This window comes from Moschus berezovskii, chromosome 10 (assembly GCF_049115385.1).
Source record: "Moschus berezovskii isolate FMDL1 chromosome 10, NW_MosBer_1.0, whole genome shotgun sequence".
Taxonomy (NCBI): domain Eukaryota; kingdom Metazoa; phylum Chordata; class Mammalia; order Artiodactyla; family Moschidae; genus Moschus; species Moschus berezovskii.
This window is the reverse complement of record NC_142469.1, coordinates 96,484,616-96,504,473: the sequence shown is the minus strand read 5'-3', so window position 1 is coordinate 96,504,473 and position 19,858 is coordinate 96,484,616. Positions and strand designations below refer to the sequence as shown.

The 19,858-nt window shown below is 38.7% G+C and overlaps 1 protein-coding gene across 14 annotated transcripts in view; it reads left to right on the top strand.

Annotated features, from left to right (window-relative positions):
* SYNE1 (spectrin repeat containing nuclear envelope protein 1) overlaps positions 1-19,858 on the top strand; it is a 491,794-nt gene that overhangs the window by 184,627 nt on the left and 287,309 nt on the right. For all 14 annotated transcript variants that reach the window (XM_055433423.2, XM_055433430.2, XM_055433426.2 and 11 more), the window contains 9 exons: positions 843-1,003; positions 2,879-3,029; positions 6,179-6,406; positions 6,790-6,888; positions 9,331-9,518; positions 9,921-10,044; positions 12,387-12,553; positions 15,031-15,184; positions 17,196-17,824. In XM_055433423.2, coding sequence (XP_055289398.2) covers positions 843-1,003; positions 2,879-3,029; positions 6,179-6,406; positions 6,790-6,888; positions 9,331-9,518; positions 9,921-10,044; positions 12,387-12,553; positions 15,031-15,184; positions 17,196-17,824 — 1,901 coding nt within the window. The remainder of the gene's footprint in view (positions 1-842; positions 1,004-2,878; positions 3,030-6,178; positions 6,407-6,789; positions 6,889-9,330; positions 9,519-9,920; positions 10,045-12,386; positions 12,554-15,030; positions 15,185-17,195; positions 17,825-19,858) is intronic.

Below are 19,858 nucleotides of genomic sequence, written 5' to 3'. Positions count from 1 at the left end.
TTATAACTCTTTTCAGAAAGCTAGTTAACAAAATGTTTCTTTAAAGATCAATGATACTCTGTATTGACCAAAATATCCTTCAATTAAATAAACAAGTATTTATAGGCACTGGTCTAGAAGTCTGTTATCTTTATGACTGAAAAAAAAAACAATCACTGTTGCTGCTGCTGCTGCTGCTAAGTCTCTTCAATCGTGTCCAACTCTGTGTGACCCCATAGACGGCAGCCCACCAGGCTGTCCCGTCCCTGGGATTCTCCAGCAAGAACACTGGAGTGGGTTGCCATTTCCTTCTCCAGTGCATGAAAGTGAAAAGTGCAAGTGAAGTTGCTCAGTCTTGTCCGACTCTTCCTGACCCCATGGACTGCAGCCTACCAGGCTCCTCCATCCATGGGATTTTCCAGGCAAGAGTACTGGAGTGTGGTGCCATTGCCTTCTCCAGTCACTGTTGACCATTGCCTAACTAGCCTGCAATAAGCTGATATAGGCATGCACAAGTTAATTATTATCATGCAGCTAAGAATTTTAAACAATAAACACAAACCAGGTGACCATTGAGTCAACATTTTTTGGAGAATTGTTGGATAAATATGAAAGTAGTTCTCTAACTATGAAGGTCTGGTGTGGTTTCACTTATATAAAAGGAAAATAATTTAACAACGTGTCTATTTTGGCCATAACGAAAATGTCTGTTTTATTGCTAAAAGTATCATATGCCAGTATTCATACATGTTTGAATCTATCTATTCAACTCCATCTATTCTGATGAGACTGTATATTCAGTTTATTTGAGGGCAGAGTTTAATAGAAGAGGCTGCCTTTACAATTATAATATCTTTTTTTAGGATTTTTCTAAACGAACAGAAGGTATTGCAGTCCAGGCTGAGAATCTTGTGAAGGAAGCTTCAGAGATCCCACTTGGGCCCAAGAATAAGCAGCTGCTTCAGCAGCAGGCCAAGTCAATCAAGGAGCAAGTTAAAAAATTAGAAGACACCCTTGAAGAAGAGTATGTGCTTGACAAGTCCTAGACTTTCTTCTCTGAGATTGTTTCATAGCACTCTTTCCTGTATATTGTATTCAAAACATTCTTTTAAAATCAAAGTGTTTGTGTATTTCAGCATGTTTTGAGGAAGCAACTTGCAGTTCAAAAGAAAGCATCGGCAATAGAGAATCAAACATCTATAAGTCAGGGAGGTGGTTTTTGCATTGTAAACTGATGCTGTTCATGAGAAAGCCATATCTATAAAATTCAAGTGGCCTTCGTACACTGGAAGGGAGAATCTCAAAAAAGAACCAGTATTTAAAATAATTTTTTTTACTGTGTTATTCTGCTGTCACCAGAGGGAAGGGTAGATTTTTGGTTGCGTAGATTCTAGGTCTAAACACGTAGACCAAGCATCTCCAACTCCAAGGAGCTCACAGAGCTTTCTTACACTGCCTCAGTATTCAAATTGTCACTGATTGTATGCTGTTTCCAAAAATTAACTTCAAAAATATATTTTATTTTTAAACACTTAATGTTTAAATATCTAAAAAGAAAGAAATGATAGTTTGGCCTGTGGCATCCTGTTAGGTACAAAACAGACACACACACAAATTTGGAGGGGATAAACATATGGCCAATAATCAAAATAACATGGCTTAACAGTTCTACTTGAAAGGTTATTTAGTGGCATATCACCAACATGTATTGTTTTTAAGGTATAGGGCATAATTTCTAAGAGGGGCTTTAAAATGCAAAATTTGTTTTTGATACAATGAATATCTTAAAATTCATGTTGTACATTTATCTAAACTTTAAAATTTGTTAAATAATTTATTTAAAACAAATTGTGACTTAACCTTCAAATATTATCTATTGGGTATAAATAGTAAAACAGTTTATTAGAAAGGAAGCTACATCTATCTATATTAGAAATATCCTTTTGAATCTGTATTTCATTTAAAAATTACAATATAATACAGCTTGCATTACCTGTGCTGATGAGAACATCGGTATATCCAGGGTATACATTTGAGATTGCAATATTATTGAATTTGACAATCATTGATGCCATTGTATTTTCCTGATATCTTCAAGTGCCTTTTGATAAACAGGGAAATTCTTTTAACCCAAGGACTTAATAGTTCAATGATATCCTCTTAGTTTCCTAGTCTTTTTCTAAACTGAAAGCCATAATCTCTTGCTTAGATCTGTATAACTACCACATGGTTATATATACATAATTAATATAAACTGGGAACCTATAGCTGAAATTTTATTCACTAGATTTATTACAAATAAAGCCCAAGTTGTCTAAAAGCAGTTAGAGTGTTCATGTGCAAGAATTTATAGTCTTTTGGAATCAAGATCATCCAGACTATTAGAAACAGTTCCTGCATGACAGCATGGGATTCAGACTACAAGCTCTATCTTGATTCATAGAGATGTATTTTAGAAAGATCTCTGAGTATAAAGCACCACTAAACATCTCTTCTCTAAGAGCAAAAGGACCATGTTGACAAAAGTGGGACTGTTAAAAACGTTATGTGCTCTGTAATCAAGGCAGGCAGTTTACTAAAATAAGCCTTGACAACTACTGGTCACGTGTAGTGTTTAACGAGGTTATACCTGGATTCAAACCGTTTCAACCCAGCAGTATTTTCTTCAAAGCACAGTTCCGTTCATAATATAGAGTAGTGCTACCTCATTCTCAGAGGAGACAGGAAAACTTGCGGACTGACTAATTCAAATCAGAGGTGCATTTTCCCCTGTTTTATAGTTTCAGCTTCGGTGTGGTCACAAATGTCTTCACTGTCCTTTCACTTGGTGATTTAAAGGGAGATGTATTTTTCTCTATTAAAATACTGCATTTTATTTACTTAATTTGGTTAATTTTAGTATTAAAACCATGGAAATGGTGAAAAACAAGTGGGATCATTTTGGCACTAACTTTGAGACCCTGTCCGTCTGGATAACTGAGAAAGAAAAAGAACTCAATGCCTTGGAGACGTCATCATCTGCCTTGGACACACAAATCAACCAAATTAAGGTGACCTGCTCACAAGTTACATTTATAATCCATCTCTAGCTTTTAAGAGCACGTTTCTTACATTTCATCAAATGCTATCTGACCCCAGGACAAATCTTTCATTGCTATGTGACTCTATTAAAATTAAATTCACACAAAATGCTGAGCTAAGAGGTCTTGACTGATACTGGGCAATGCTTAATAGATGGAATTATGTATTAATACTGACTGACTTATGCATTCAAAGTCATTCTTGTGTGCAATATCATTAAAATGTTTTTATGGTTACATTATTCTTTTCCTTGATTTTGAATTAGCGCCATTGGAGTCCCCTGTTGATGGATTTATATGCCATGAAATATATTCATCATCTACAACCTTCCTTTGTAAGAACTAGTCAAAATGTCTAGCTTAAGTATTAGTAGCATTTACCTTCACCAACCACAAAGAAGTGTTCAAGAAATTGCTTTCTTTAGGTGAAGCAATCAGATTCCATTGCTCTAACACTGGCATTTGTGACACCTTTGGGGGTGTGGACCAAGATGTTCTGATATGCTATCCCACAGTTCTGGACCGAGATGTTCTGATATGCTGTCCCACAGTTCTCAGATAACCACGTGTATAAACTACCATCATCCACTTCATTCAAATAGCGTACAAAAAAAATGAGCTGAAAGAAATGAATTCTGCATGTTCATTTCTTTCTTCTGTGTTATTTTTATACAACTCATTTTCAAACTCCAGCCACTTCTTTTTCTGTCTCAGCTCATTTTTTTGGAATGGGAAAACCCTCTGCCATTTCATTTGATTAAATATAGTAAAATGAATAACAAGGTGAGGGAATGTTTCACATTATGACTCAGAAGAAGTCATTGCCATGTGCATGGTGGGAGGTGCAATATGGTTTAGCTAAGATTACATGCCGGACAGATTGCCTATCAAACATCTTCTGCAGTCAAGGGTACACGGAGTTTGGTGTCTGCAGTCTAACTTATGTCCTATGTGATACACTAGGAAAAACAGATACCCAGTCATTAAAGAATATCCAAAAAATATGTTTAATTTTTAAAACTGTTTGTAAAGTTGCCATTTAATCATTTCAACTAAATTTTAAGAAAACAAACAATAGCTCATTTAAATAGTTTCATCTCAAATTTTTTCTTTCAAATAACTTTGACATAAACCCTTTTAACTTGTTTATCCTTTCTTTAAATTCACTTTTCTATTTTTTAAACCTTAATTCCACAACTTCTGAAATACATCAGTAATCAAAAGTATCACATTGTTACTCTTTAAGAAACAAAATAATGATGTATTTTATTTTTAAGTGTATAAGCATTCAATTGTGGATTGCCATGCTGTCAAGCTAGAAATACATTTTAATATTCTGATATGGCACTTTGAAAACTATATAAAAATGAATACAAATAATAGGAAAAAATACATTTGCTAGAAATAAGCAAAGATAAGAGTTGAATTCATTGTACAGTAGAATCGTAAGTTCATGTTCTATTTCCAAACAGAGGACTGGGTTATGGGAAATATTCAAAATATGTTAACACTTGTCATAGTATTTTCACTTTAAAACAGTTTTAGGATTAAAATTAATAACTCATTTGCATGTTACCATGAAGATATCTATAATCTCATTTTTGTTATTTATTACATGCTGTTCCAGGTTGACTGGAACAACAATTTCTTATTCATTCCTAATTATAACTCAAAAGTGATAAGACCATTCACTGCGTTCATCTTCCACCTCCTCTTCTTGGAGTGGAGTTTTTTCTGCCACAACCCAGCTATATACTTATATAGTTAGCATCTATGAATTTGTTAATGGCATATATTATGCTGAAAACTAAAAATTTTGATCTTAACTGAGATTATTTCACTAAGGTGTTGGAAAAGTCTAATACAACTATTAGCACATAAAAAACTCAAAATATATTTGTTGAATTTTTGGGTAACTTTTCCAGAAAAATCATCTTAAAAGCAAAACAAAGAAAGATTGTATCAATGCTCAAACAACAAGCATCCATTAGCTATATCACTTTAGTCACAAACATAAAAATACAAACAAATAAATGATGTATCCCTGGCACTAATCTGATGCCAGTTATTTCTGACTGTCTTATCTAGACAGAAGTTATTTCTTACTCTGTTGCTTCACCTGGACAGAAGTCATATATTTTTCTGGGGTAGCAGTATTTTCTATTTAAATTATCTGGAACTGAAACTTGTCTAGATTTTTGGCTTTATTTTGATTGGATTATTTGGATTTTTTTCTCAGAGAAATAGTTTTTCTCATACTTAAATAAACATCTATGTTTATAAGAAACCTCTGTCCACAACACACATACACACGCTCAGTTCTTTCGCAGTTTTCAGTACTCTTTCTGAACTGGCTAATAGAGAAAATGTCCTCCTGCCCCAAACAGAAATCATAGTCTGTAGGTTCTTGATTGTCAAGTCCATAGCTAGTGAACAAAGCAGTGATCCCCAGAGTGGATTCCCTATATCAGCAGCAGTGTATCACCCCAGAAGTTGTACAGCTGCAAAGTGGGCCTCACCTTACACCTAGTGAATCTGAGTCTCTGAGGATGGGGCCAGGTGACCCTAATATATTCCAAATTTGAACATCATTGGCATAAAGATTAGTTGATAAACTTTAAAAGACTGGGTTTAAGCAGAAGCAGACAATTTTTTTAGCTTGGTAAAATATGAAAAACTATATTCTAGGAAAATTAAATGTATGTCAATGTTAGCATTCCTGTGAGTTTGGGAACATACTGCTTCCCAGGACAATTGGTCAAAATTCTCGACTCATAGAATAAGAAGAGAACTTTCTGTGTCTTCAAACAGACAGTAAGAGTTCCTGGGACACGTTCCTGCTGCCTTCACTTCAAGCAGGGTTGGGGTTTCTCCTTACTCTCCAGCCAGAGAGTGTGTCCACCGCCAGTGTGTGTCTTTCCGACTTTGTGTGCCTATCCTTCCCAAACAAGCTCAGGGAACCCGCGGTGTGTGTTTGTAGCTGCTCTACAATGGTGCAAATATATTGAAATGCCAGTTAAGGAAAATTCTGCTGATTTTCTCTCTGCAGATGATTGTGTCATTTCAGGAAGGCAAGCTTGCTCAGCCTACCTTGTCATTTTTCTTGTTTTAAATATTAGATCATGATTAAGGAAATAGAAAGTAAGATCAGCAGCATCACAGGACTAGAAGAAGAAGCTCAGTCTTTTTCTCAATTTGTTACCACTGGAGAATCTGCTCGCATCAAAGCCAAGTTAACACAAATAAGAAGATACTGGGAAGAGCTCCGAGAACATGCACAGAGTCTGCAAGGAATAATCCTGGGACATTTATCTCAGCAGCAGAAGTTTGAAGAGAATCTTAAAAAGGTAAGAATTGGCCCATGCATGCTAAAGTTATCTATTTCACATTGCATTTTATAAATCACCCAGAAATAATGGAATGAGGGGAAAAGACACAATTTGCCAGTTCCTTACCAAGTTGTCAGTGATGACTGAGTTTATAATTTATATGTAACCTTTTTGGGGGGGGAAATAAAAATGGCATTATATGTTGTGTTCAGAAAGATATTATGGCTTAATTACATTTCTTTCAAATAGTGGGATACATTGATTTTGGGTTTTTTTAAAATTTATTTTATCATCACATTGAAGGTTATCAAAAAAAGATAAGTATGCTGTTTCCCCTGCAACCTTTTCTGCCTTGATGTATGTCTTCCCCACCATATTTTCATATTTTACCAATGTTTTAGATCCAGCAGTCTGTGTCTGAATTTGAAGATAAACTTGCTGATCCAGTTAAAATATGTTCTTCAGCTACAGAAACATACAAAGTTCTCCAAGAACATATGGTAATAGCATGTTTCAACATTTCTTCTTATTTATCTGCTCAGAAATGTGATAATTCCTGTTTGAAAAGAAAACAGTAAATATTTCTATGACAGTTACATTTGAAAAAAAAATTGTATGTTACTTGAGGAATGATATGATCAAATATATTCACTTCATATACTACAAGAAATATAACTATACAAATAAGTTTTCGTTAAAAATGTTTATTAAAAAGTAGTCATTTAAGATATATTTCTCTCATAATTAAAACATGTAACTTTTTCAGATTTATAGCTTTAATAAATCCTGTTACCTCTTGCCAACATTATAAAAAATGAAATGTGCAGAAAAATATGCATATATTTGCATAACAGATTTCAGATTTTAACCCAATTGACTCAGATGTGCAAAGACTATGTACTCACTGTACTCATTGGCTAGCTTTCTTGGTCTGGTCCCTGAACTGGTAGCCACTGTGAAAGTGGAGTCACTCAGTCATATCTGACTCTTTGCGACCCCATGAACTATAGCCTTCCAGGTTCCTCCATTCATGGGATTTCCCAGGCAAGAATACTGGAGTGGGTTGCCATTTTCCTCTCCAGGGGAATCTTCCCGACCCAGGGATCAAACCCAGGTCTCCTGCATTGCAGGCAGACTCTTTACGGTCTGAGCCACCGGGGAATCCCAACCACCATGAGATATGTTGCAAAGCAACAGATGCTTCTGGCAGAGTTTAGAGGAAGGAGCAAAGCAAGGGAACATGGGCAAAGAAATACTCAAAAGAAGTTTGTTAACTAATACACAAAATATGCTGTTGTTGTTCAGTCGCTAAGTCACGTCTGACCCTTTGTGATCTCACAGACTGCAGCACCCCAGGCTCTTCTGTCCTTCACTGTCTCCCAGACTTTGCTCAAATTCACGTCCAACAAATATATAGATGTGTGTATATGTATGTAGCACATATATATGCACGTATAATCCCTATCATGTGTGCATGCATGCAAACAGATGTATAAACGCAGAGAAGGGGATACAGTAATAACAAACAGTTGACAAAAGCACAACTGGAACGGCAAGTGGAATTTATATCATTTGAATTTTTATGGTAAGAAATGCATTATTTTGTTACTTATACAATTTCTTAAGAAATAACCCCCAAATGAGGAAAAGTAAGAAAATCGAACTTGATGGAATTGTTTTAAAAGACAACCAAATTAACAGTTGAGTAGTGTCAGACTTTATTTTTTTGGGCTCCAGAATCACTGCGGATGCTGATTGCAGCCATGAAATTAAAAGATGCTTACTCCTTGGAAGGAAAGTTACGACCAACCTAGATAGCATATTAAAAAACAGAGATATTACTTTGCCGACCAAGGTCCATCTAGTCAAGGCTATGGTATTTCCCGTGGTCATGTATGGATATGAGAGTTGGACTGTGAAGAAAGCTGATCGCCGAAGAATTGATGCTTTTGAACTGTGGTGTTGGAGAAGACTCTTGAGAGTCCCTTGGACTGCAAGGAGATCCAACCAGTCCATCCTAAAGGAGATCAATCCTGGGTGTTCATTTGTAGGACTGATGCTGAAGCTGAAGCTCCAATACTTTGGCCACCTCATGTGACGAGTTGACTCACTGGAAAAGAGTCTGATGCTAGGAGGGATTGGGGGCAGGAGGAGAAGGGGACGACAGAGAATGAGATGGCTGGATGGCATCACCGACTCGATGGACATGAGTTTGAGTGAACTCTGGGAGTTGGTGATGGACAGGGAGGCCTGGCGTGCTGTGACTCATGGGGTCGCAAAGAGTCGGACACGACTGAGCGACTGAACTAAAGTGAACTGAACCAGAGAGAATAATGCACTTTTTTTACCATTTGGATTTCCTAAACCAAGTTGTCTTTCTCTTCTTGACTTTTTGACCTATAAAATGGGGGCTAATGAAAGAGCATACCTCTTAGGGTTCTTCTGAAGAGTAAATGAGTTAATGTACGTAATGTGCATAACACAGCACCTGCCACATTCTCAGGTTCCCTAATTTTTGTTATCATGGATTCTTGACGTCAGCTATGTCAGTCATAACTTCCCATAGATATTTCTAAATAAAATTACAGCATGTTGCATGTAGCTCTTGTAAATTCGAAATACTGTTTTTAAATACTTGTGCTGTAACATGAATAACAATTTTCACATATTACCTAAATCCTTAAGGGAAAGTTAAAATTATCCCAATCGACAGGGACAGTTTCTTATTTGGGGAATAGTTTCCATTCTCATCTTTGACTTCTGCATTTATGAAGTAATTGTCACTCTGTCTTGCTGAAAATCACACACGGAGACATTTTTTAGTGCCACAACTGTTTATTGTGACATTGGGGAAATGTTTGGTGATAACTGGTCTCGAGGGAAAATACGGGTCTCCTTCCTTGATGCTGGGACTTTATTGCACTCTTTCGCCCTCGCGTCAGGATCTCTGTCAGGCCCTGGAATCGCTGACCAGCACGGTGGCTGCCCTGTCAGCCAGCGCTCGGAAAGTGTCCAACAGAGACTCCTCCATCCAGGAGGCTGCAGCCATGCAACGGAGCTATGAGCGTTTGCTGGGTCGGGCGAAGGAGAGACAGACAGAGCTGGAGAAGCTGCTGGCCCGCTGGCAGAGGTGAGCAGCCTTCCTTCTCCCGTTGGCAGCCAGGGTATCAATAGCTACTCTTTAGTGGAAAATTCTGAACTTTGAGGGATGAGAAGTGATCATCCCACACGTTAAACTCCTCAGCTCATGTGCCTACCATGGGAAGACACCGATCTTCATTATAAGATGAAGTTCCCTAGTTGTGGAAAGGATGCGTGTCTGTCTTTACACACGGCACAGATCTAAGCACATGGGCAGGTTCTTCATACACAAATACAAAAGGAGGGGTTTTTGGACTTTCACACCCAGAAAAAGACAACCAACACTGTGGTATTTATCGTGTTTACTGTTGAACTCCCTGACTTCAGAAAGGTTTAGTTTTCAAGTACGATAATTTTGCGAGACTTTGTTTCCTATCTCCACTTTCCATAGGCTAGAGAAAGAACTGTCGACCTTTTTGACTTGGTTAGAGCGGTGTGAAGCTATAGCCAGTTCACCAGAAGCCGACATTTCTGCAGACAGAGTCAAGGTGGAGAGTGAACTTCAGGCAATACAGGCAAGTTCAAGGAAGTGTGAGGAGAATGAAATGCTGTTTGTCATGGTTGCATTGTAGAAACAAAATCAAGAACCAAACCCTCTCTCCAGCGTAGCTTCTTATTTTCATTTCGTGATCCTGAAGAGAACAGCCCTGACCTGAAAGACAAAGTCATGGTGAACGTTGTGATGATCAGTTTCCACAGTGTATCAGAAAATCTTGTAGCGTAATGTCTGGCACTTGAATATAAATTATCCAGCAGGGGAGTTGAAGGAGAAGTGGGTGGAAACATAGATGAAACAAGGTTGACTCTCAGTGAGTAGTTTTTTTTTTTTTGGCTGCACTGAATAGAATGTGGGATCTTAGTTCCCCAGCCAGGGATCAAACCCATGCCCCCTGCAATGGAAACACAGAGTCTTAACCACTGGAATGCCAGGGAAATCCCGCAGTGAATAGTTTTTGAAGTTGGATAATAGCTATATTCTTTCTGCTTTTGTATTTGTATAAATTTGGGGTAAGTTTTAAAAAAAAGAGAGAAGGAATGCAATGTAGAAAGAAGTGTTGGTATTGATTATTTTCCAGCAAGACACCAAGAAGTGAATAAGCCAAGTACAGGAGATAGAAAGATGAAGAATTCTAGCTTATTACATCCTTAAGAAGCCAACTTTTTAAACTTTAAAGAATCTCTCAGTATTATTGAAACTACAGACAATGCTACTGATTTCTGGAGATTAATAACTTGCTTTAAGTGATGCCATCTGTGCCAGGAAATTCAACAAGCAAAATTGCTTCAACAAAAAGATTTATTGTGTAACAGATTTGCACCCCAACTTTCTCCCTTCCCCTTTTATAAAACACTTAAGAGGAAAATGGATTATTTTACTTTTTGTAATTTCTTCTCTAAAAACTCCATCAGTGCACGTCTGTGGCTTCTGGTTCTATTCCCCCAACTTCAGATGTTCTCCTACTTTGACTTTGAGGGTTTCCCGTGCTCTTGGTTCTCTTGCCTTTCTAGTTTATGAAACACAGTCTATTAATGCAGTAGTTCTGCATTAATCTTCCCAAAAGTCCCCTGCTCAGAAGTCTCCAGTGACTGTCCTGTCTGGGTAATCCGCAGTCCACACTCTGGTGTTTATCTTCTTGCAAATAGAGTGTGGGGAGTTCTAAGAGGGAAAGCCATTGCTCCTGTTCATAAAATTATCTGCTCATATCAAAATGTATTCTTACGTGTCTCTAAATGGACAACAGGTCTATTCAAGTTGTTGCTGCTGCTGCTGCTAAGTCACTTCAGTCGTGTCCGACTCTGTGTGACCCCATAGACGGAAGCCCACCGGGCTCCCCCATCCCTGGGATTCTCCAGGCAAGAACACTGGAGTGGGTTGCCATTTCCTTCTCCACTATTCAAGTTAGAGAGCCACAAAGGGGCTGCAGGCCCTCATCCAGGAACTGTGCCAACTAAGCTGCTCCCTGCCCCAGTCTGAACCTTCCTTGTATGTTCCAACCTCCTGGCCTCATGTCCATCTTACTCAGATTCTGCTTTGTTATCTTTCCTGGCTTCCATAGACAGTCCTTCCTCTGATACCTTTAGCAATTTTGCTTTTATCACACATGCGACCTCCTGCAAAGGGGGAAGAGCACCATCTATGTGCCATGGTACAGCTGTCCATATAGTGCTTCCTGTTTGTTGTATGAAAGTAAAATGAAGAGCCTTTAAGCTCCCTGCTTTGGCCTAATGTCGTCTCTAAACCCAGAGACACACTGTTCCCAGTTCCTAGACTCGCACCTCTATCATTGTTAGATATGCATTGTTTCTCCTCAGCAATAGTTATTCTTTGATTCTTTTCCCCTACTCAGTTTCTTTATTCTGAAAGAAATTCTACAGCTTCTAAATTTGCCTAACTTAATATAACTCAGACAATTAGAAAAATTTTGGGTTTCAGAAGCATTTTTAACATTGCATTAGAGGTTGTGCTGTGTGTGCTCAGTCGCTGAGTCATGTCTGATTCTTTGGGACCCCATGGACTGTAGTCCCCTGTCCATAGGATTTTCCAGGCAAGAATACTGGAGTGGGTTGCCATATCCTTCTCCAGAGGATTTTCCCAACCCAGGGACTGAACCTCTGTCTCTGAGGTCTCCTGCATTGGCACACAGATTCTTTACCCCTGAGTCACCTGGGAAGTCTTGCATTAGAGGTTAAGTGGATCCAATTCTAAATTGAGGGATAAAAACTCTTCTTAGCTTGGTCCTAATGACCTCCATTTTGCAAGAACACAAAGCCTTTGGACAATAAGTACCTGTGTCATGTGGTCCTTCCTGGTCAGTCTTGTTAGGATAAAATCTGTAATCCATTCTTTTTTTCTCAGGTGCTGCAAAATGAAGTTGTGTCCCAGGCTTCCATCCACAGCAACCTATTACAGCTAAAGGAATCCCTCTTCTCAGTGGCCTCCAAAGATGATGTGAAAATGATGAAACTACAGTTGGAGCAGTTGGATGAGAGATGGAGAGATTTGCCCCAGATAATTAGCAAAAGGTTGGGTTTCAAACAAACTTCTAGTATTGCTCATTTTTTAAAACAGTGAGCATATAAATTAAGAAAACTTAGTTTTGTTTACTTTTACTTAACCCCATTATTTGAGCATAAAGAGAAGAAAACGAATCATCATTTATAAATCAAAGTGCTTAAAACTAGTATTTCAGATGACCCTCAATTCAAAATTTTAGTCTTGCAATCAAGGCAAACGATCAAATTAGTTGAATGATATTAAAGAGTGTAGAATTATTCATGTTTTAATTATTATTGCTCAAGTTGTTTATATATAGGAAAAAAATGGTAAATAAAATTTTACCTTACATGATATTTCTCAACAGAGGATATGTATTTTTCCCATTTCATTCCAGTATTATAGAGAACAGGAAAATTATTATTATCATATTAAAGGGAGACAAACATGGATTAAATCTTAACTGACTGGATGGTTAACAATTGACATCTACATTTCTAATATGCCAGAAAACAAGTTTTTGTCTTAAATTGGTATTGATTACCCATGTAATCTTGAAAAAAGCAGTTAACCTTTTTAGTCAATTTTTGATTTATTTTTTCAGCAAATATTTACTGAGTTTTAATGAGTAGCGTGCTCTTCTACGTGCTGAGGTTAGCAGTGTAAACAGTCCTGCTCTTTACCTCTGTGGAGCTTGTATTTGTTCTGTCGTCTGTTATTCATATATTCAGTTAGCACATTTATTGGGTACCTGTTGAGTATGAGACAACATATCAGACACTGAAACCATAAAAATAAGTAAAACCTGAGGCAAGTATTTTATAGATCAGCGTGGGAATAACAAGAAACCCAATGAGGGGGAAGCACAGGATATTATGGAAGCCAAGAGAAAGGACATTTGAATGGGTTCATGAAAGGCTGATAAAAGGTTTTTGGTGCCAAACTCTTGAAAGATGAGTAACTTTCTACAAAATAGAGGAGGATCTGCCCTCCACCGCCCTCCCAGAGAAAAAGTAAAGGATTTTAAAAATGATGCAAAGGTATGAAAGCATTCAAAATACAATCTAGGCATGTAAGGATAACAGGTAGAAGATTTTGTAAGGATTAAAGCATGAAAGTCTATTTAAAGAGTTGAACTTTGGATATGAGCCATTGTAACAAATGCATTTTATTAAAGTGTTATTCTTTTTTAATTAGTTGATTGCTTAATTTTGGTTGTGCTGGGTGTTCATTGTTGCATGAGGGCTTTTCTCTAGTTGCAGTGAGCTGGGGCCACTCTCTAGATGCAGTGTGCAGTCTTCTCATTGCAGCAGCTTCTCTTACTGTGGCTCTCGGGCTTTTGAGCTCAAGCTCAATAATTGTGGAGCACAGCTTAGTTGCTTCACAGCAGATGGAATTATCTCGGACCAGGGATCTAAAGCGTGTCCCCTGCATTGGCAGGCAAATTCTTATCCACTGTACCACTATGGAAGCCCTAAGGTGTTATCCTTAATGCCAACCTTGGGCTCTGAACTCAGATCGCCTATTGTTTGTCGATCTAATTTATTCATTACACAAGCAATGATTGATCCCTGACCCTATTCCAGGAACTTTTCTAGGTACTGAGTGTACTGCAGTAAGCAAAACAAGACTTATGTCTTATTGGGTGAGGGGGAAGGTAAATATGTCATTAATCAAAAGAATGAACAAGACCATTTCAAGTGGTGTTCAGTAATATGAAGACAACAAAATAGGATGACATGGGAGGGGCTGTAGACTGGGTGGCCAAGCAAAGCCTCTCAGGGGACTTGACATCAGATTAAGATCTGAATACTGTATACAAAGCATGTTCGCGGTACTTTGGGGACAAAGCATTTGGGCAGAGGGAGCAAAAAGGGCAGAGGCTCTTAGTAATGAGCTGGGATATTGAGGAAGCAGAGATGAGTGAAGCACGGGGCAGCGCTGTATCAGATGAGGTCAGAGAAGGTGATTACCTGGGATCCCTTGCAGACCAAGTAAGGAGCCCTGGAGTTTTGCCTTCTTGTGTGCAACAGGAAATTGCCCCCATGTTGAAGCTTGGCAGGGGATGTTCTGATTATATTAAGATAATTTCTGGTTGTTACCTACAAAGTGGATAGTAGGTAGGCCACGGTGGCAGGAAGGAGGCTGGAGTGGGAGGCTGGTAGAGCAAGAGATGAAGAGATTTAGGCCAGGGTATAGAAATGGAGAGAAGAGCACAGAACATACCGTGATGGGGTGTTGGCAAGATCAACACAGAGCAGACGTGGTGGCAAAGACAAGGGGATGAAGAGTGACTCGTAAAATCATCTGGGTGGATGTGGGGACGTTAACTGAGATGGGGAAAATTGGGAGAGAAATTTCCCCAAGTTCTTGAGAAAGAGAAAACATCAATAATTCTGGTCTGGCCATGTATGACAGCATTGCTTTTGCCCTTGATTAGAAACATGTCATTAATTTTTTCTGTCCAGATGTGGGGCATTTTAACGCTAACACTTTTCGTACATAGGATTAACTTCCTTCAGTCTGTGGTCGCCGAACACCAGCAATTTGATGAACTGCTGCTTTCCTTTTCTGTCTGGATTAAGCTGTTCCTCAGTGAATTACAAACTACTTCTGAGATAAGCATAATGGACCATCAAGCAGCTCTTACACGGCACAAGGTAACGTGTGTTAAGACTGAAGAAGAATTTATTCATAAAATAGAGTTCTTGAATTATAAAGGGAGGCAACATTAAAGAGCACTTGGCAACAATTTAACTTCTTATTAATATGCAAATGTTTTAATAATTGAGTATATGGGTCCAAGCAACATGTTATGCAGACAAATTAAACACATAAAGCCACTTCAGAAAAAATAGGCAACCACCTTAAGAGACTGCTCCTTCAAAGTAGAGGAAATGATTTCTAGAGTGAATGATATAAGAATGTTCATTTTTGAGCTTCTAGTATGCTTTGTTACAGTGCTGAAAGCTAATACTGAATTCTGATGCTTTAATGATAGAGTTTTGCTGAATTACCCTTTAGCTTGAAAGTTATTTAAAATTCATGATTCATTTTCCTTATTTATAATTTATGTAAAACATCTGTTGAGGCATCAAAAAATAAAATATTTAATAAGATTCTGACCATCAAGCATTGGGATAGTTGGACATAAGCTATATAATAAGTTTATAACAACATTTAGTAATAAAACATTTAACATTTGTTGAGTGCTAGCTCTATGCTGGGTTTGCTAATTGGTTTTACCCAAAGGAAAAGTACTTTATCTCATCTTCCTGTTATAAGACAGGGGTGCTATCTTCCTTAATGATTTACATTTCAAAGAAATGGCTCCCCCAGTCCCTGAAAAAGATATTCTGAGTTATAAAATTGGCCAGAGGCTTTAAAAATATTTATCTCACAAAGGGGCAGAGAGGGAATTTGTACATTTTCTAGTGTAAATGCTCAAAGAAGCCCTCAAAAGTTTAGCAGTCAAGCTAAGGAGAACAGGCATTAATGTTCATCTATTCCTATACTCCTTCCCTATGAATTGTTGATATTAGCGCTAATTATAATTATAAATACTATAATTTGTATATAAATATATTACTATAATGTATAAAATATAAATATATGTGTTATATATAATAGAGTTTAGCTCTAATATATATTATAATTTGCATATAAGTGAATTATTATAACATATAAAACGTAAAGTGTTGGCCAAAAAGTTCATTATGGAAAAACCTGAATGAACTTTTTGGCCAACCTAATATAATATCAATCATAGATCATAGAGCTAATTCCATAAATTAGTAATTCTAAATAAAATCTAATGAATTCTAAAGTAGAGCTAATTCTGTAAATATTTTAGTTATATTCTGCATATATGTATAGTTGAATAGCTTCCCAGGTGGTGATAGTGGTAAAGAACCCACCTGCCAATGCAGGAGACCTAAGAGGCGTGGGTTCAATCCCTGGGTCAGGAAGATCCCATGGAGGATGGCATGGCACCCACTCCAGTATTCTTGTCTGAAGAGTCCCATGGACAGAGAAATCTGGCAGACTACAGTTCATGGGGTCGCAAAGAGACAGATACAGCTGAAGTGACTTAGCATGCGGCATGCACATATAGTTAAAAAAGTTGAAAATTTGGATGATTTTAAGAGTATATATATATGATGTATTTATATAATACACACATATATTTGTTGTTGTCGTTAGTCACTTAGTCATGTAGGACTCTTTTGTGACCCCATGGACTGTAGCCCGCCAGGCTCCTCTGTTCATGGCATTTCCCAGGCAAGAATACTGGTGAGGGTTGACATTTCCTTCCCCAGGGGATCTTCCCTACTCTGGGATTGAACCCATTACTCCTGCATTGACAGGCAGATTCTTTACCACTGAACTACCTGGGAAACCCATATATAATTTTTTATATATATATTTCTGTCCATGGAGTAATTATTTTCCATGGAATGAATTATTTCCAAATGAGAGTTGGGTTTTATGTGAAATATATAGATAAGCAAAACAGGAGAAATTTTAAGAATGTTTCTACAAGATTCCCCATAGTTGACCTTTAAGTACTATGCCATCCACTGCATTTAAAATGTATCTTGACGTCACAAATCTGTATCTGTGTGAGTTAAGCACACTGCATCTGGGAAATCACTCTCTCTGCTTTTTCAGGACCATGCGGCAGAAGTAGAGAGCAAAAAGGGAGAACTGCAGAGTCTGCAGGGTCACCTGGCGAAGCTGGGTGCCCTGGGCCGCGCCGAGGACCTTCATCTCCTCCAGGGCAAGGCAGAGGACTGCTTGCAGCTGTTTGAGGAGGCCAGCCAGGTCGTGGAGAGGCGGCAGCATGCCCTGTCCCAGCTGGCCAAATTCCTACAGAGCCATGCCTCTCTGTCAGAGAGTCTCCACCAGCTGAGGCAAACAGTGGAAGCAACCCACAGTATGAATAAGAAACAGTCTGACTTATTAGAAAGGGACCTAAACGATGCTATTCGAAATGTGAAAACACTAGAATCTGCTGCCATCAGTCTTGACGGCCTTCTTACCAAAGCCCAGTACCATCTCAAAAGCGGAGGTTCTGAGCAGAGAACATCCTGCAGAGCCACCTCAGATCACCTCAGCATGGAATTAGAGAGGATCCAGAACCTTCTGGGAACCAAGCAGAGTGAGGCAGATGCCCTGGCAGTATTGAAGAAGGCCTTCCAAGATCAGAAAGAGGAGCTGCTGAAAATCATCGAGGACATTGAAGAAAGGACTGACAAAGAGAGGCTGAAAGATCTAACCCGACAAGCACTTCAACAGAGGTGAATGGCAAGTGCCTGGAAGTCGGTTGCCAAGAGTTAATTCCTTTGCTTGTCATTTGTTCTGGAATTAACTCTTGTGCAAAACTATAATAGTACAGTTACTTGTTTTTAAACTATTTTGAGGGGACTTCCCTGGTGGTCCAGTGGTTAAGACTCCACAGTTCTACTGCAGGGGCCACAGGTTTGATCCCTGGTCAGGGAACTAAGATTCCCACATGCCACAGGGCTTGCATATATGTGAAAGAGTCGTGTCTGACTCTTTGCAACTCCATGGACTGTAGCCTGACAGGCTCCTCTGCCCACGGAATTCTCCAGGCAAGAATACTGGAATGGGTAGCTGTTCCCTTCTCCAGAGGATCTTTCCAACCCAGGGATCGAACCCAGGTCTCTTGAATCACATGCGGATTCTTTACTGGCTTATCCACCATAGGATAAAATTAATGACTATTTTAGCACTTCAGTTCAGTTCAGTTCAGTCACTCAGTCGTGTCTGACTCTCAGCGACCCCATGAATCACAGCACGCCAGGCCTCCCTGTCCATCACCAACTCCCGGAGTTCACTCAAACTCATGTCCACAGAGTCGGTGATGCCATCCAGCCATCTCATTCTCTGTCATCCCCTTCTCCTCCCGCCCCCAACCTTTCCCAGCATCAGAGTCTTTTCCAGTGAGTCAACTCATCGCATGAGGTGGCCAAAGTATTGGAGTTTCCGCTTTAGCATCAGTCCTTCCAATGAACACCCAGGATTGATCTCCTTTAGAATGGACTGGTTGGATCTCCTTGCAGTCCAAGGGACTCTCAAGAGTCTTCTCCAACACCACATTTTAGCACTTAAGAATTACTAAAATGTCTTTGTTTTTCTTAAGGACTTTCCTAAGAGCTATAGATAAGCCATTTTGAGATCTTATTTACAATAGAGTATATTGATCATATTATCTATTTTTAAGCAGTTTTTAGCTGATAGAAGATGGGACTCATCTTCTTTAGCAAGAATGACAAGCTGAGGAGAAAGGAAGTGAAATGGAATTTGTATTTCTGGTGGTAAAATATGAGGGAATTTTTCCCAGTGGCTTCTAGCCTCTGAGAAAGTACTGGAGTGAATTCATTAGTTGACAGTGAGTGATAGGAAACTGTGGGTAGAAAATGCAGCAAGAAATGGAAAGGAAGCCTCTGGCACTTGGTAAGTGATATGCTGCCATTTGAGATTTATATTCGTTCACTTAAAGTGGAACCAGTCAGCCTGGCAGAGCGGTTCTCCCCAACTACTTTTAACAGTTTGCTTGGAAGTGTGGATAAGGCAGAGAAGTAAGTTTAAGCAAAGTTGGTTGTTTTGTCAGGAAAGTTTAATAGAGAAGCTAAGAGGTCAAAGGTATTCTTTTACAGTAAATTTTCTAAGTAATGTTTTACTGTAGCCTTCCTTGTAATCCTATTTTTCCTTCTTACTAGAACTTCTCCCCACTCATCTCAGCATCACTTTCTCTTCCATTTTTTCAGGGAGCAAAGAAACAGCAGGGATGAGTCATACCAAGACATCCATAATTGATAAGGATTAGATTGACCCTGTCAAGATCTTTGCCATTTGCTTCCTTTTAACCAGAATCAAACATTAAACTAAAGGTGTTGGTTAGGTGATAATGACTACTGAGGTTGTATTCCTCATGGGCAATAAGCTATCTGACTAGTTTAACAACAAATTTACAAAAAGGAAATAAGATTTGGGAAGGAAAAATGGTCTCCAGAGTAGGGATAGAAGGAAGAGCCAAATGTGACAAAGGAGCAAAGAGTTCACCCAGGAAATGTGCAATAGGATTGGTGCTGCATGGCCCTCCCTAGCCTGCTCAGGCCAAGCTGACCAGGAGATCCTAAAATTGCTAAAGTCGCCCTGGGTTGGGTTCAAGGGCCACCTCAGTACACACAACACTAAACTCCCCAAAGTTGTACAGAGGCTATGGAAAGTGTTGCCTGGACTAGATTGTTTTTTAAATACCGGTCATAGCATGCCTAGGTGTTACTGGGTAGCCTTGAACAAATCAG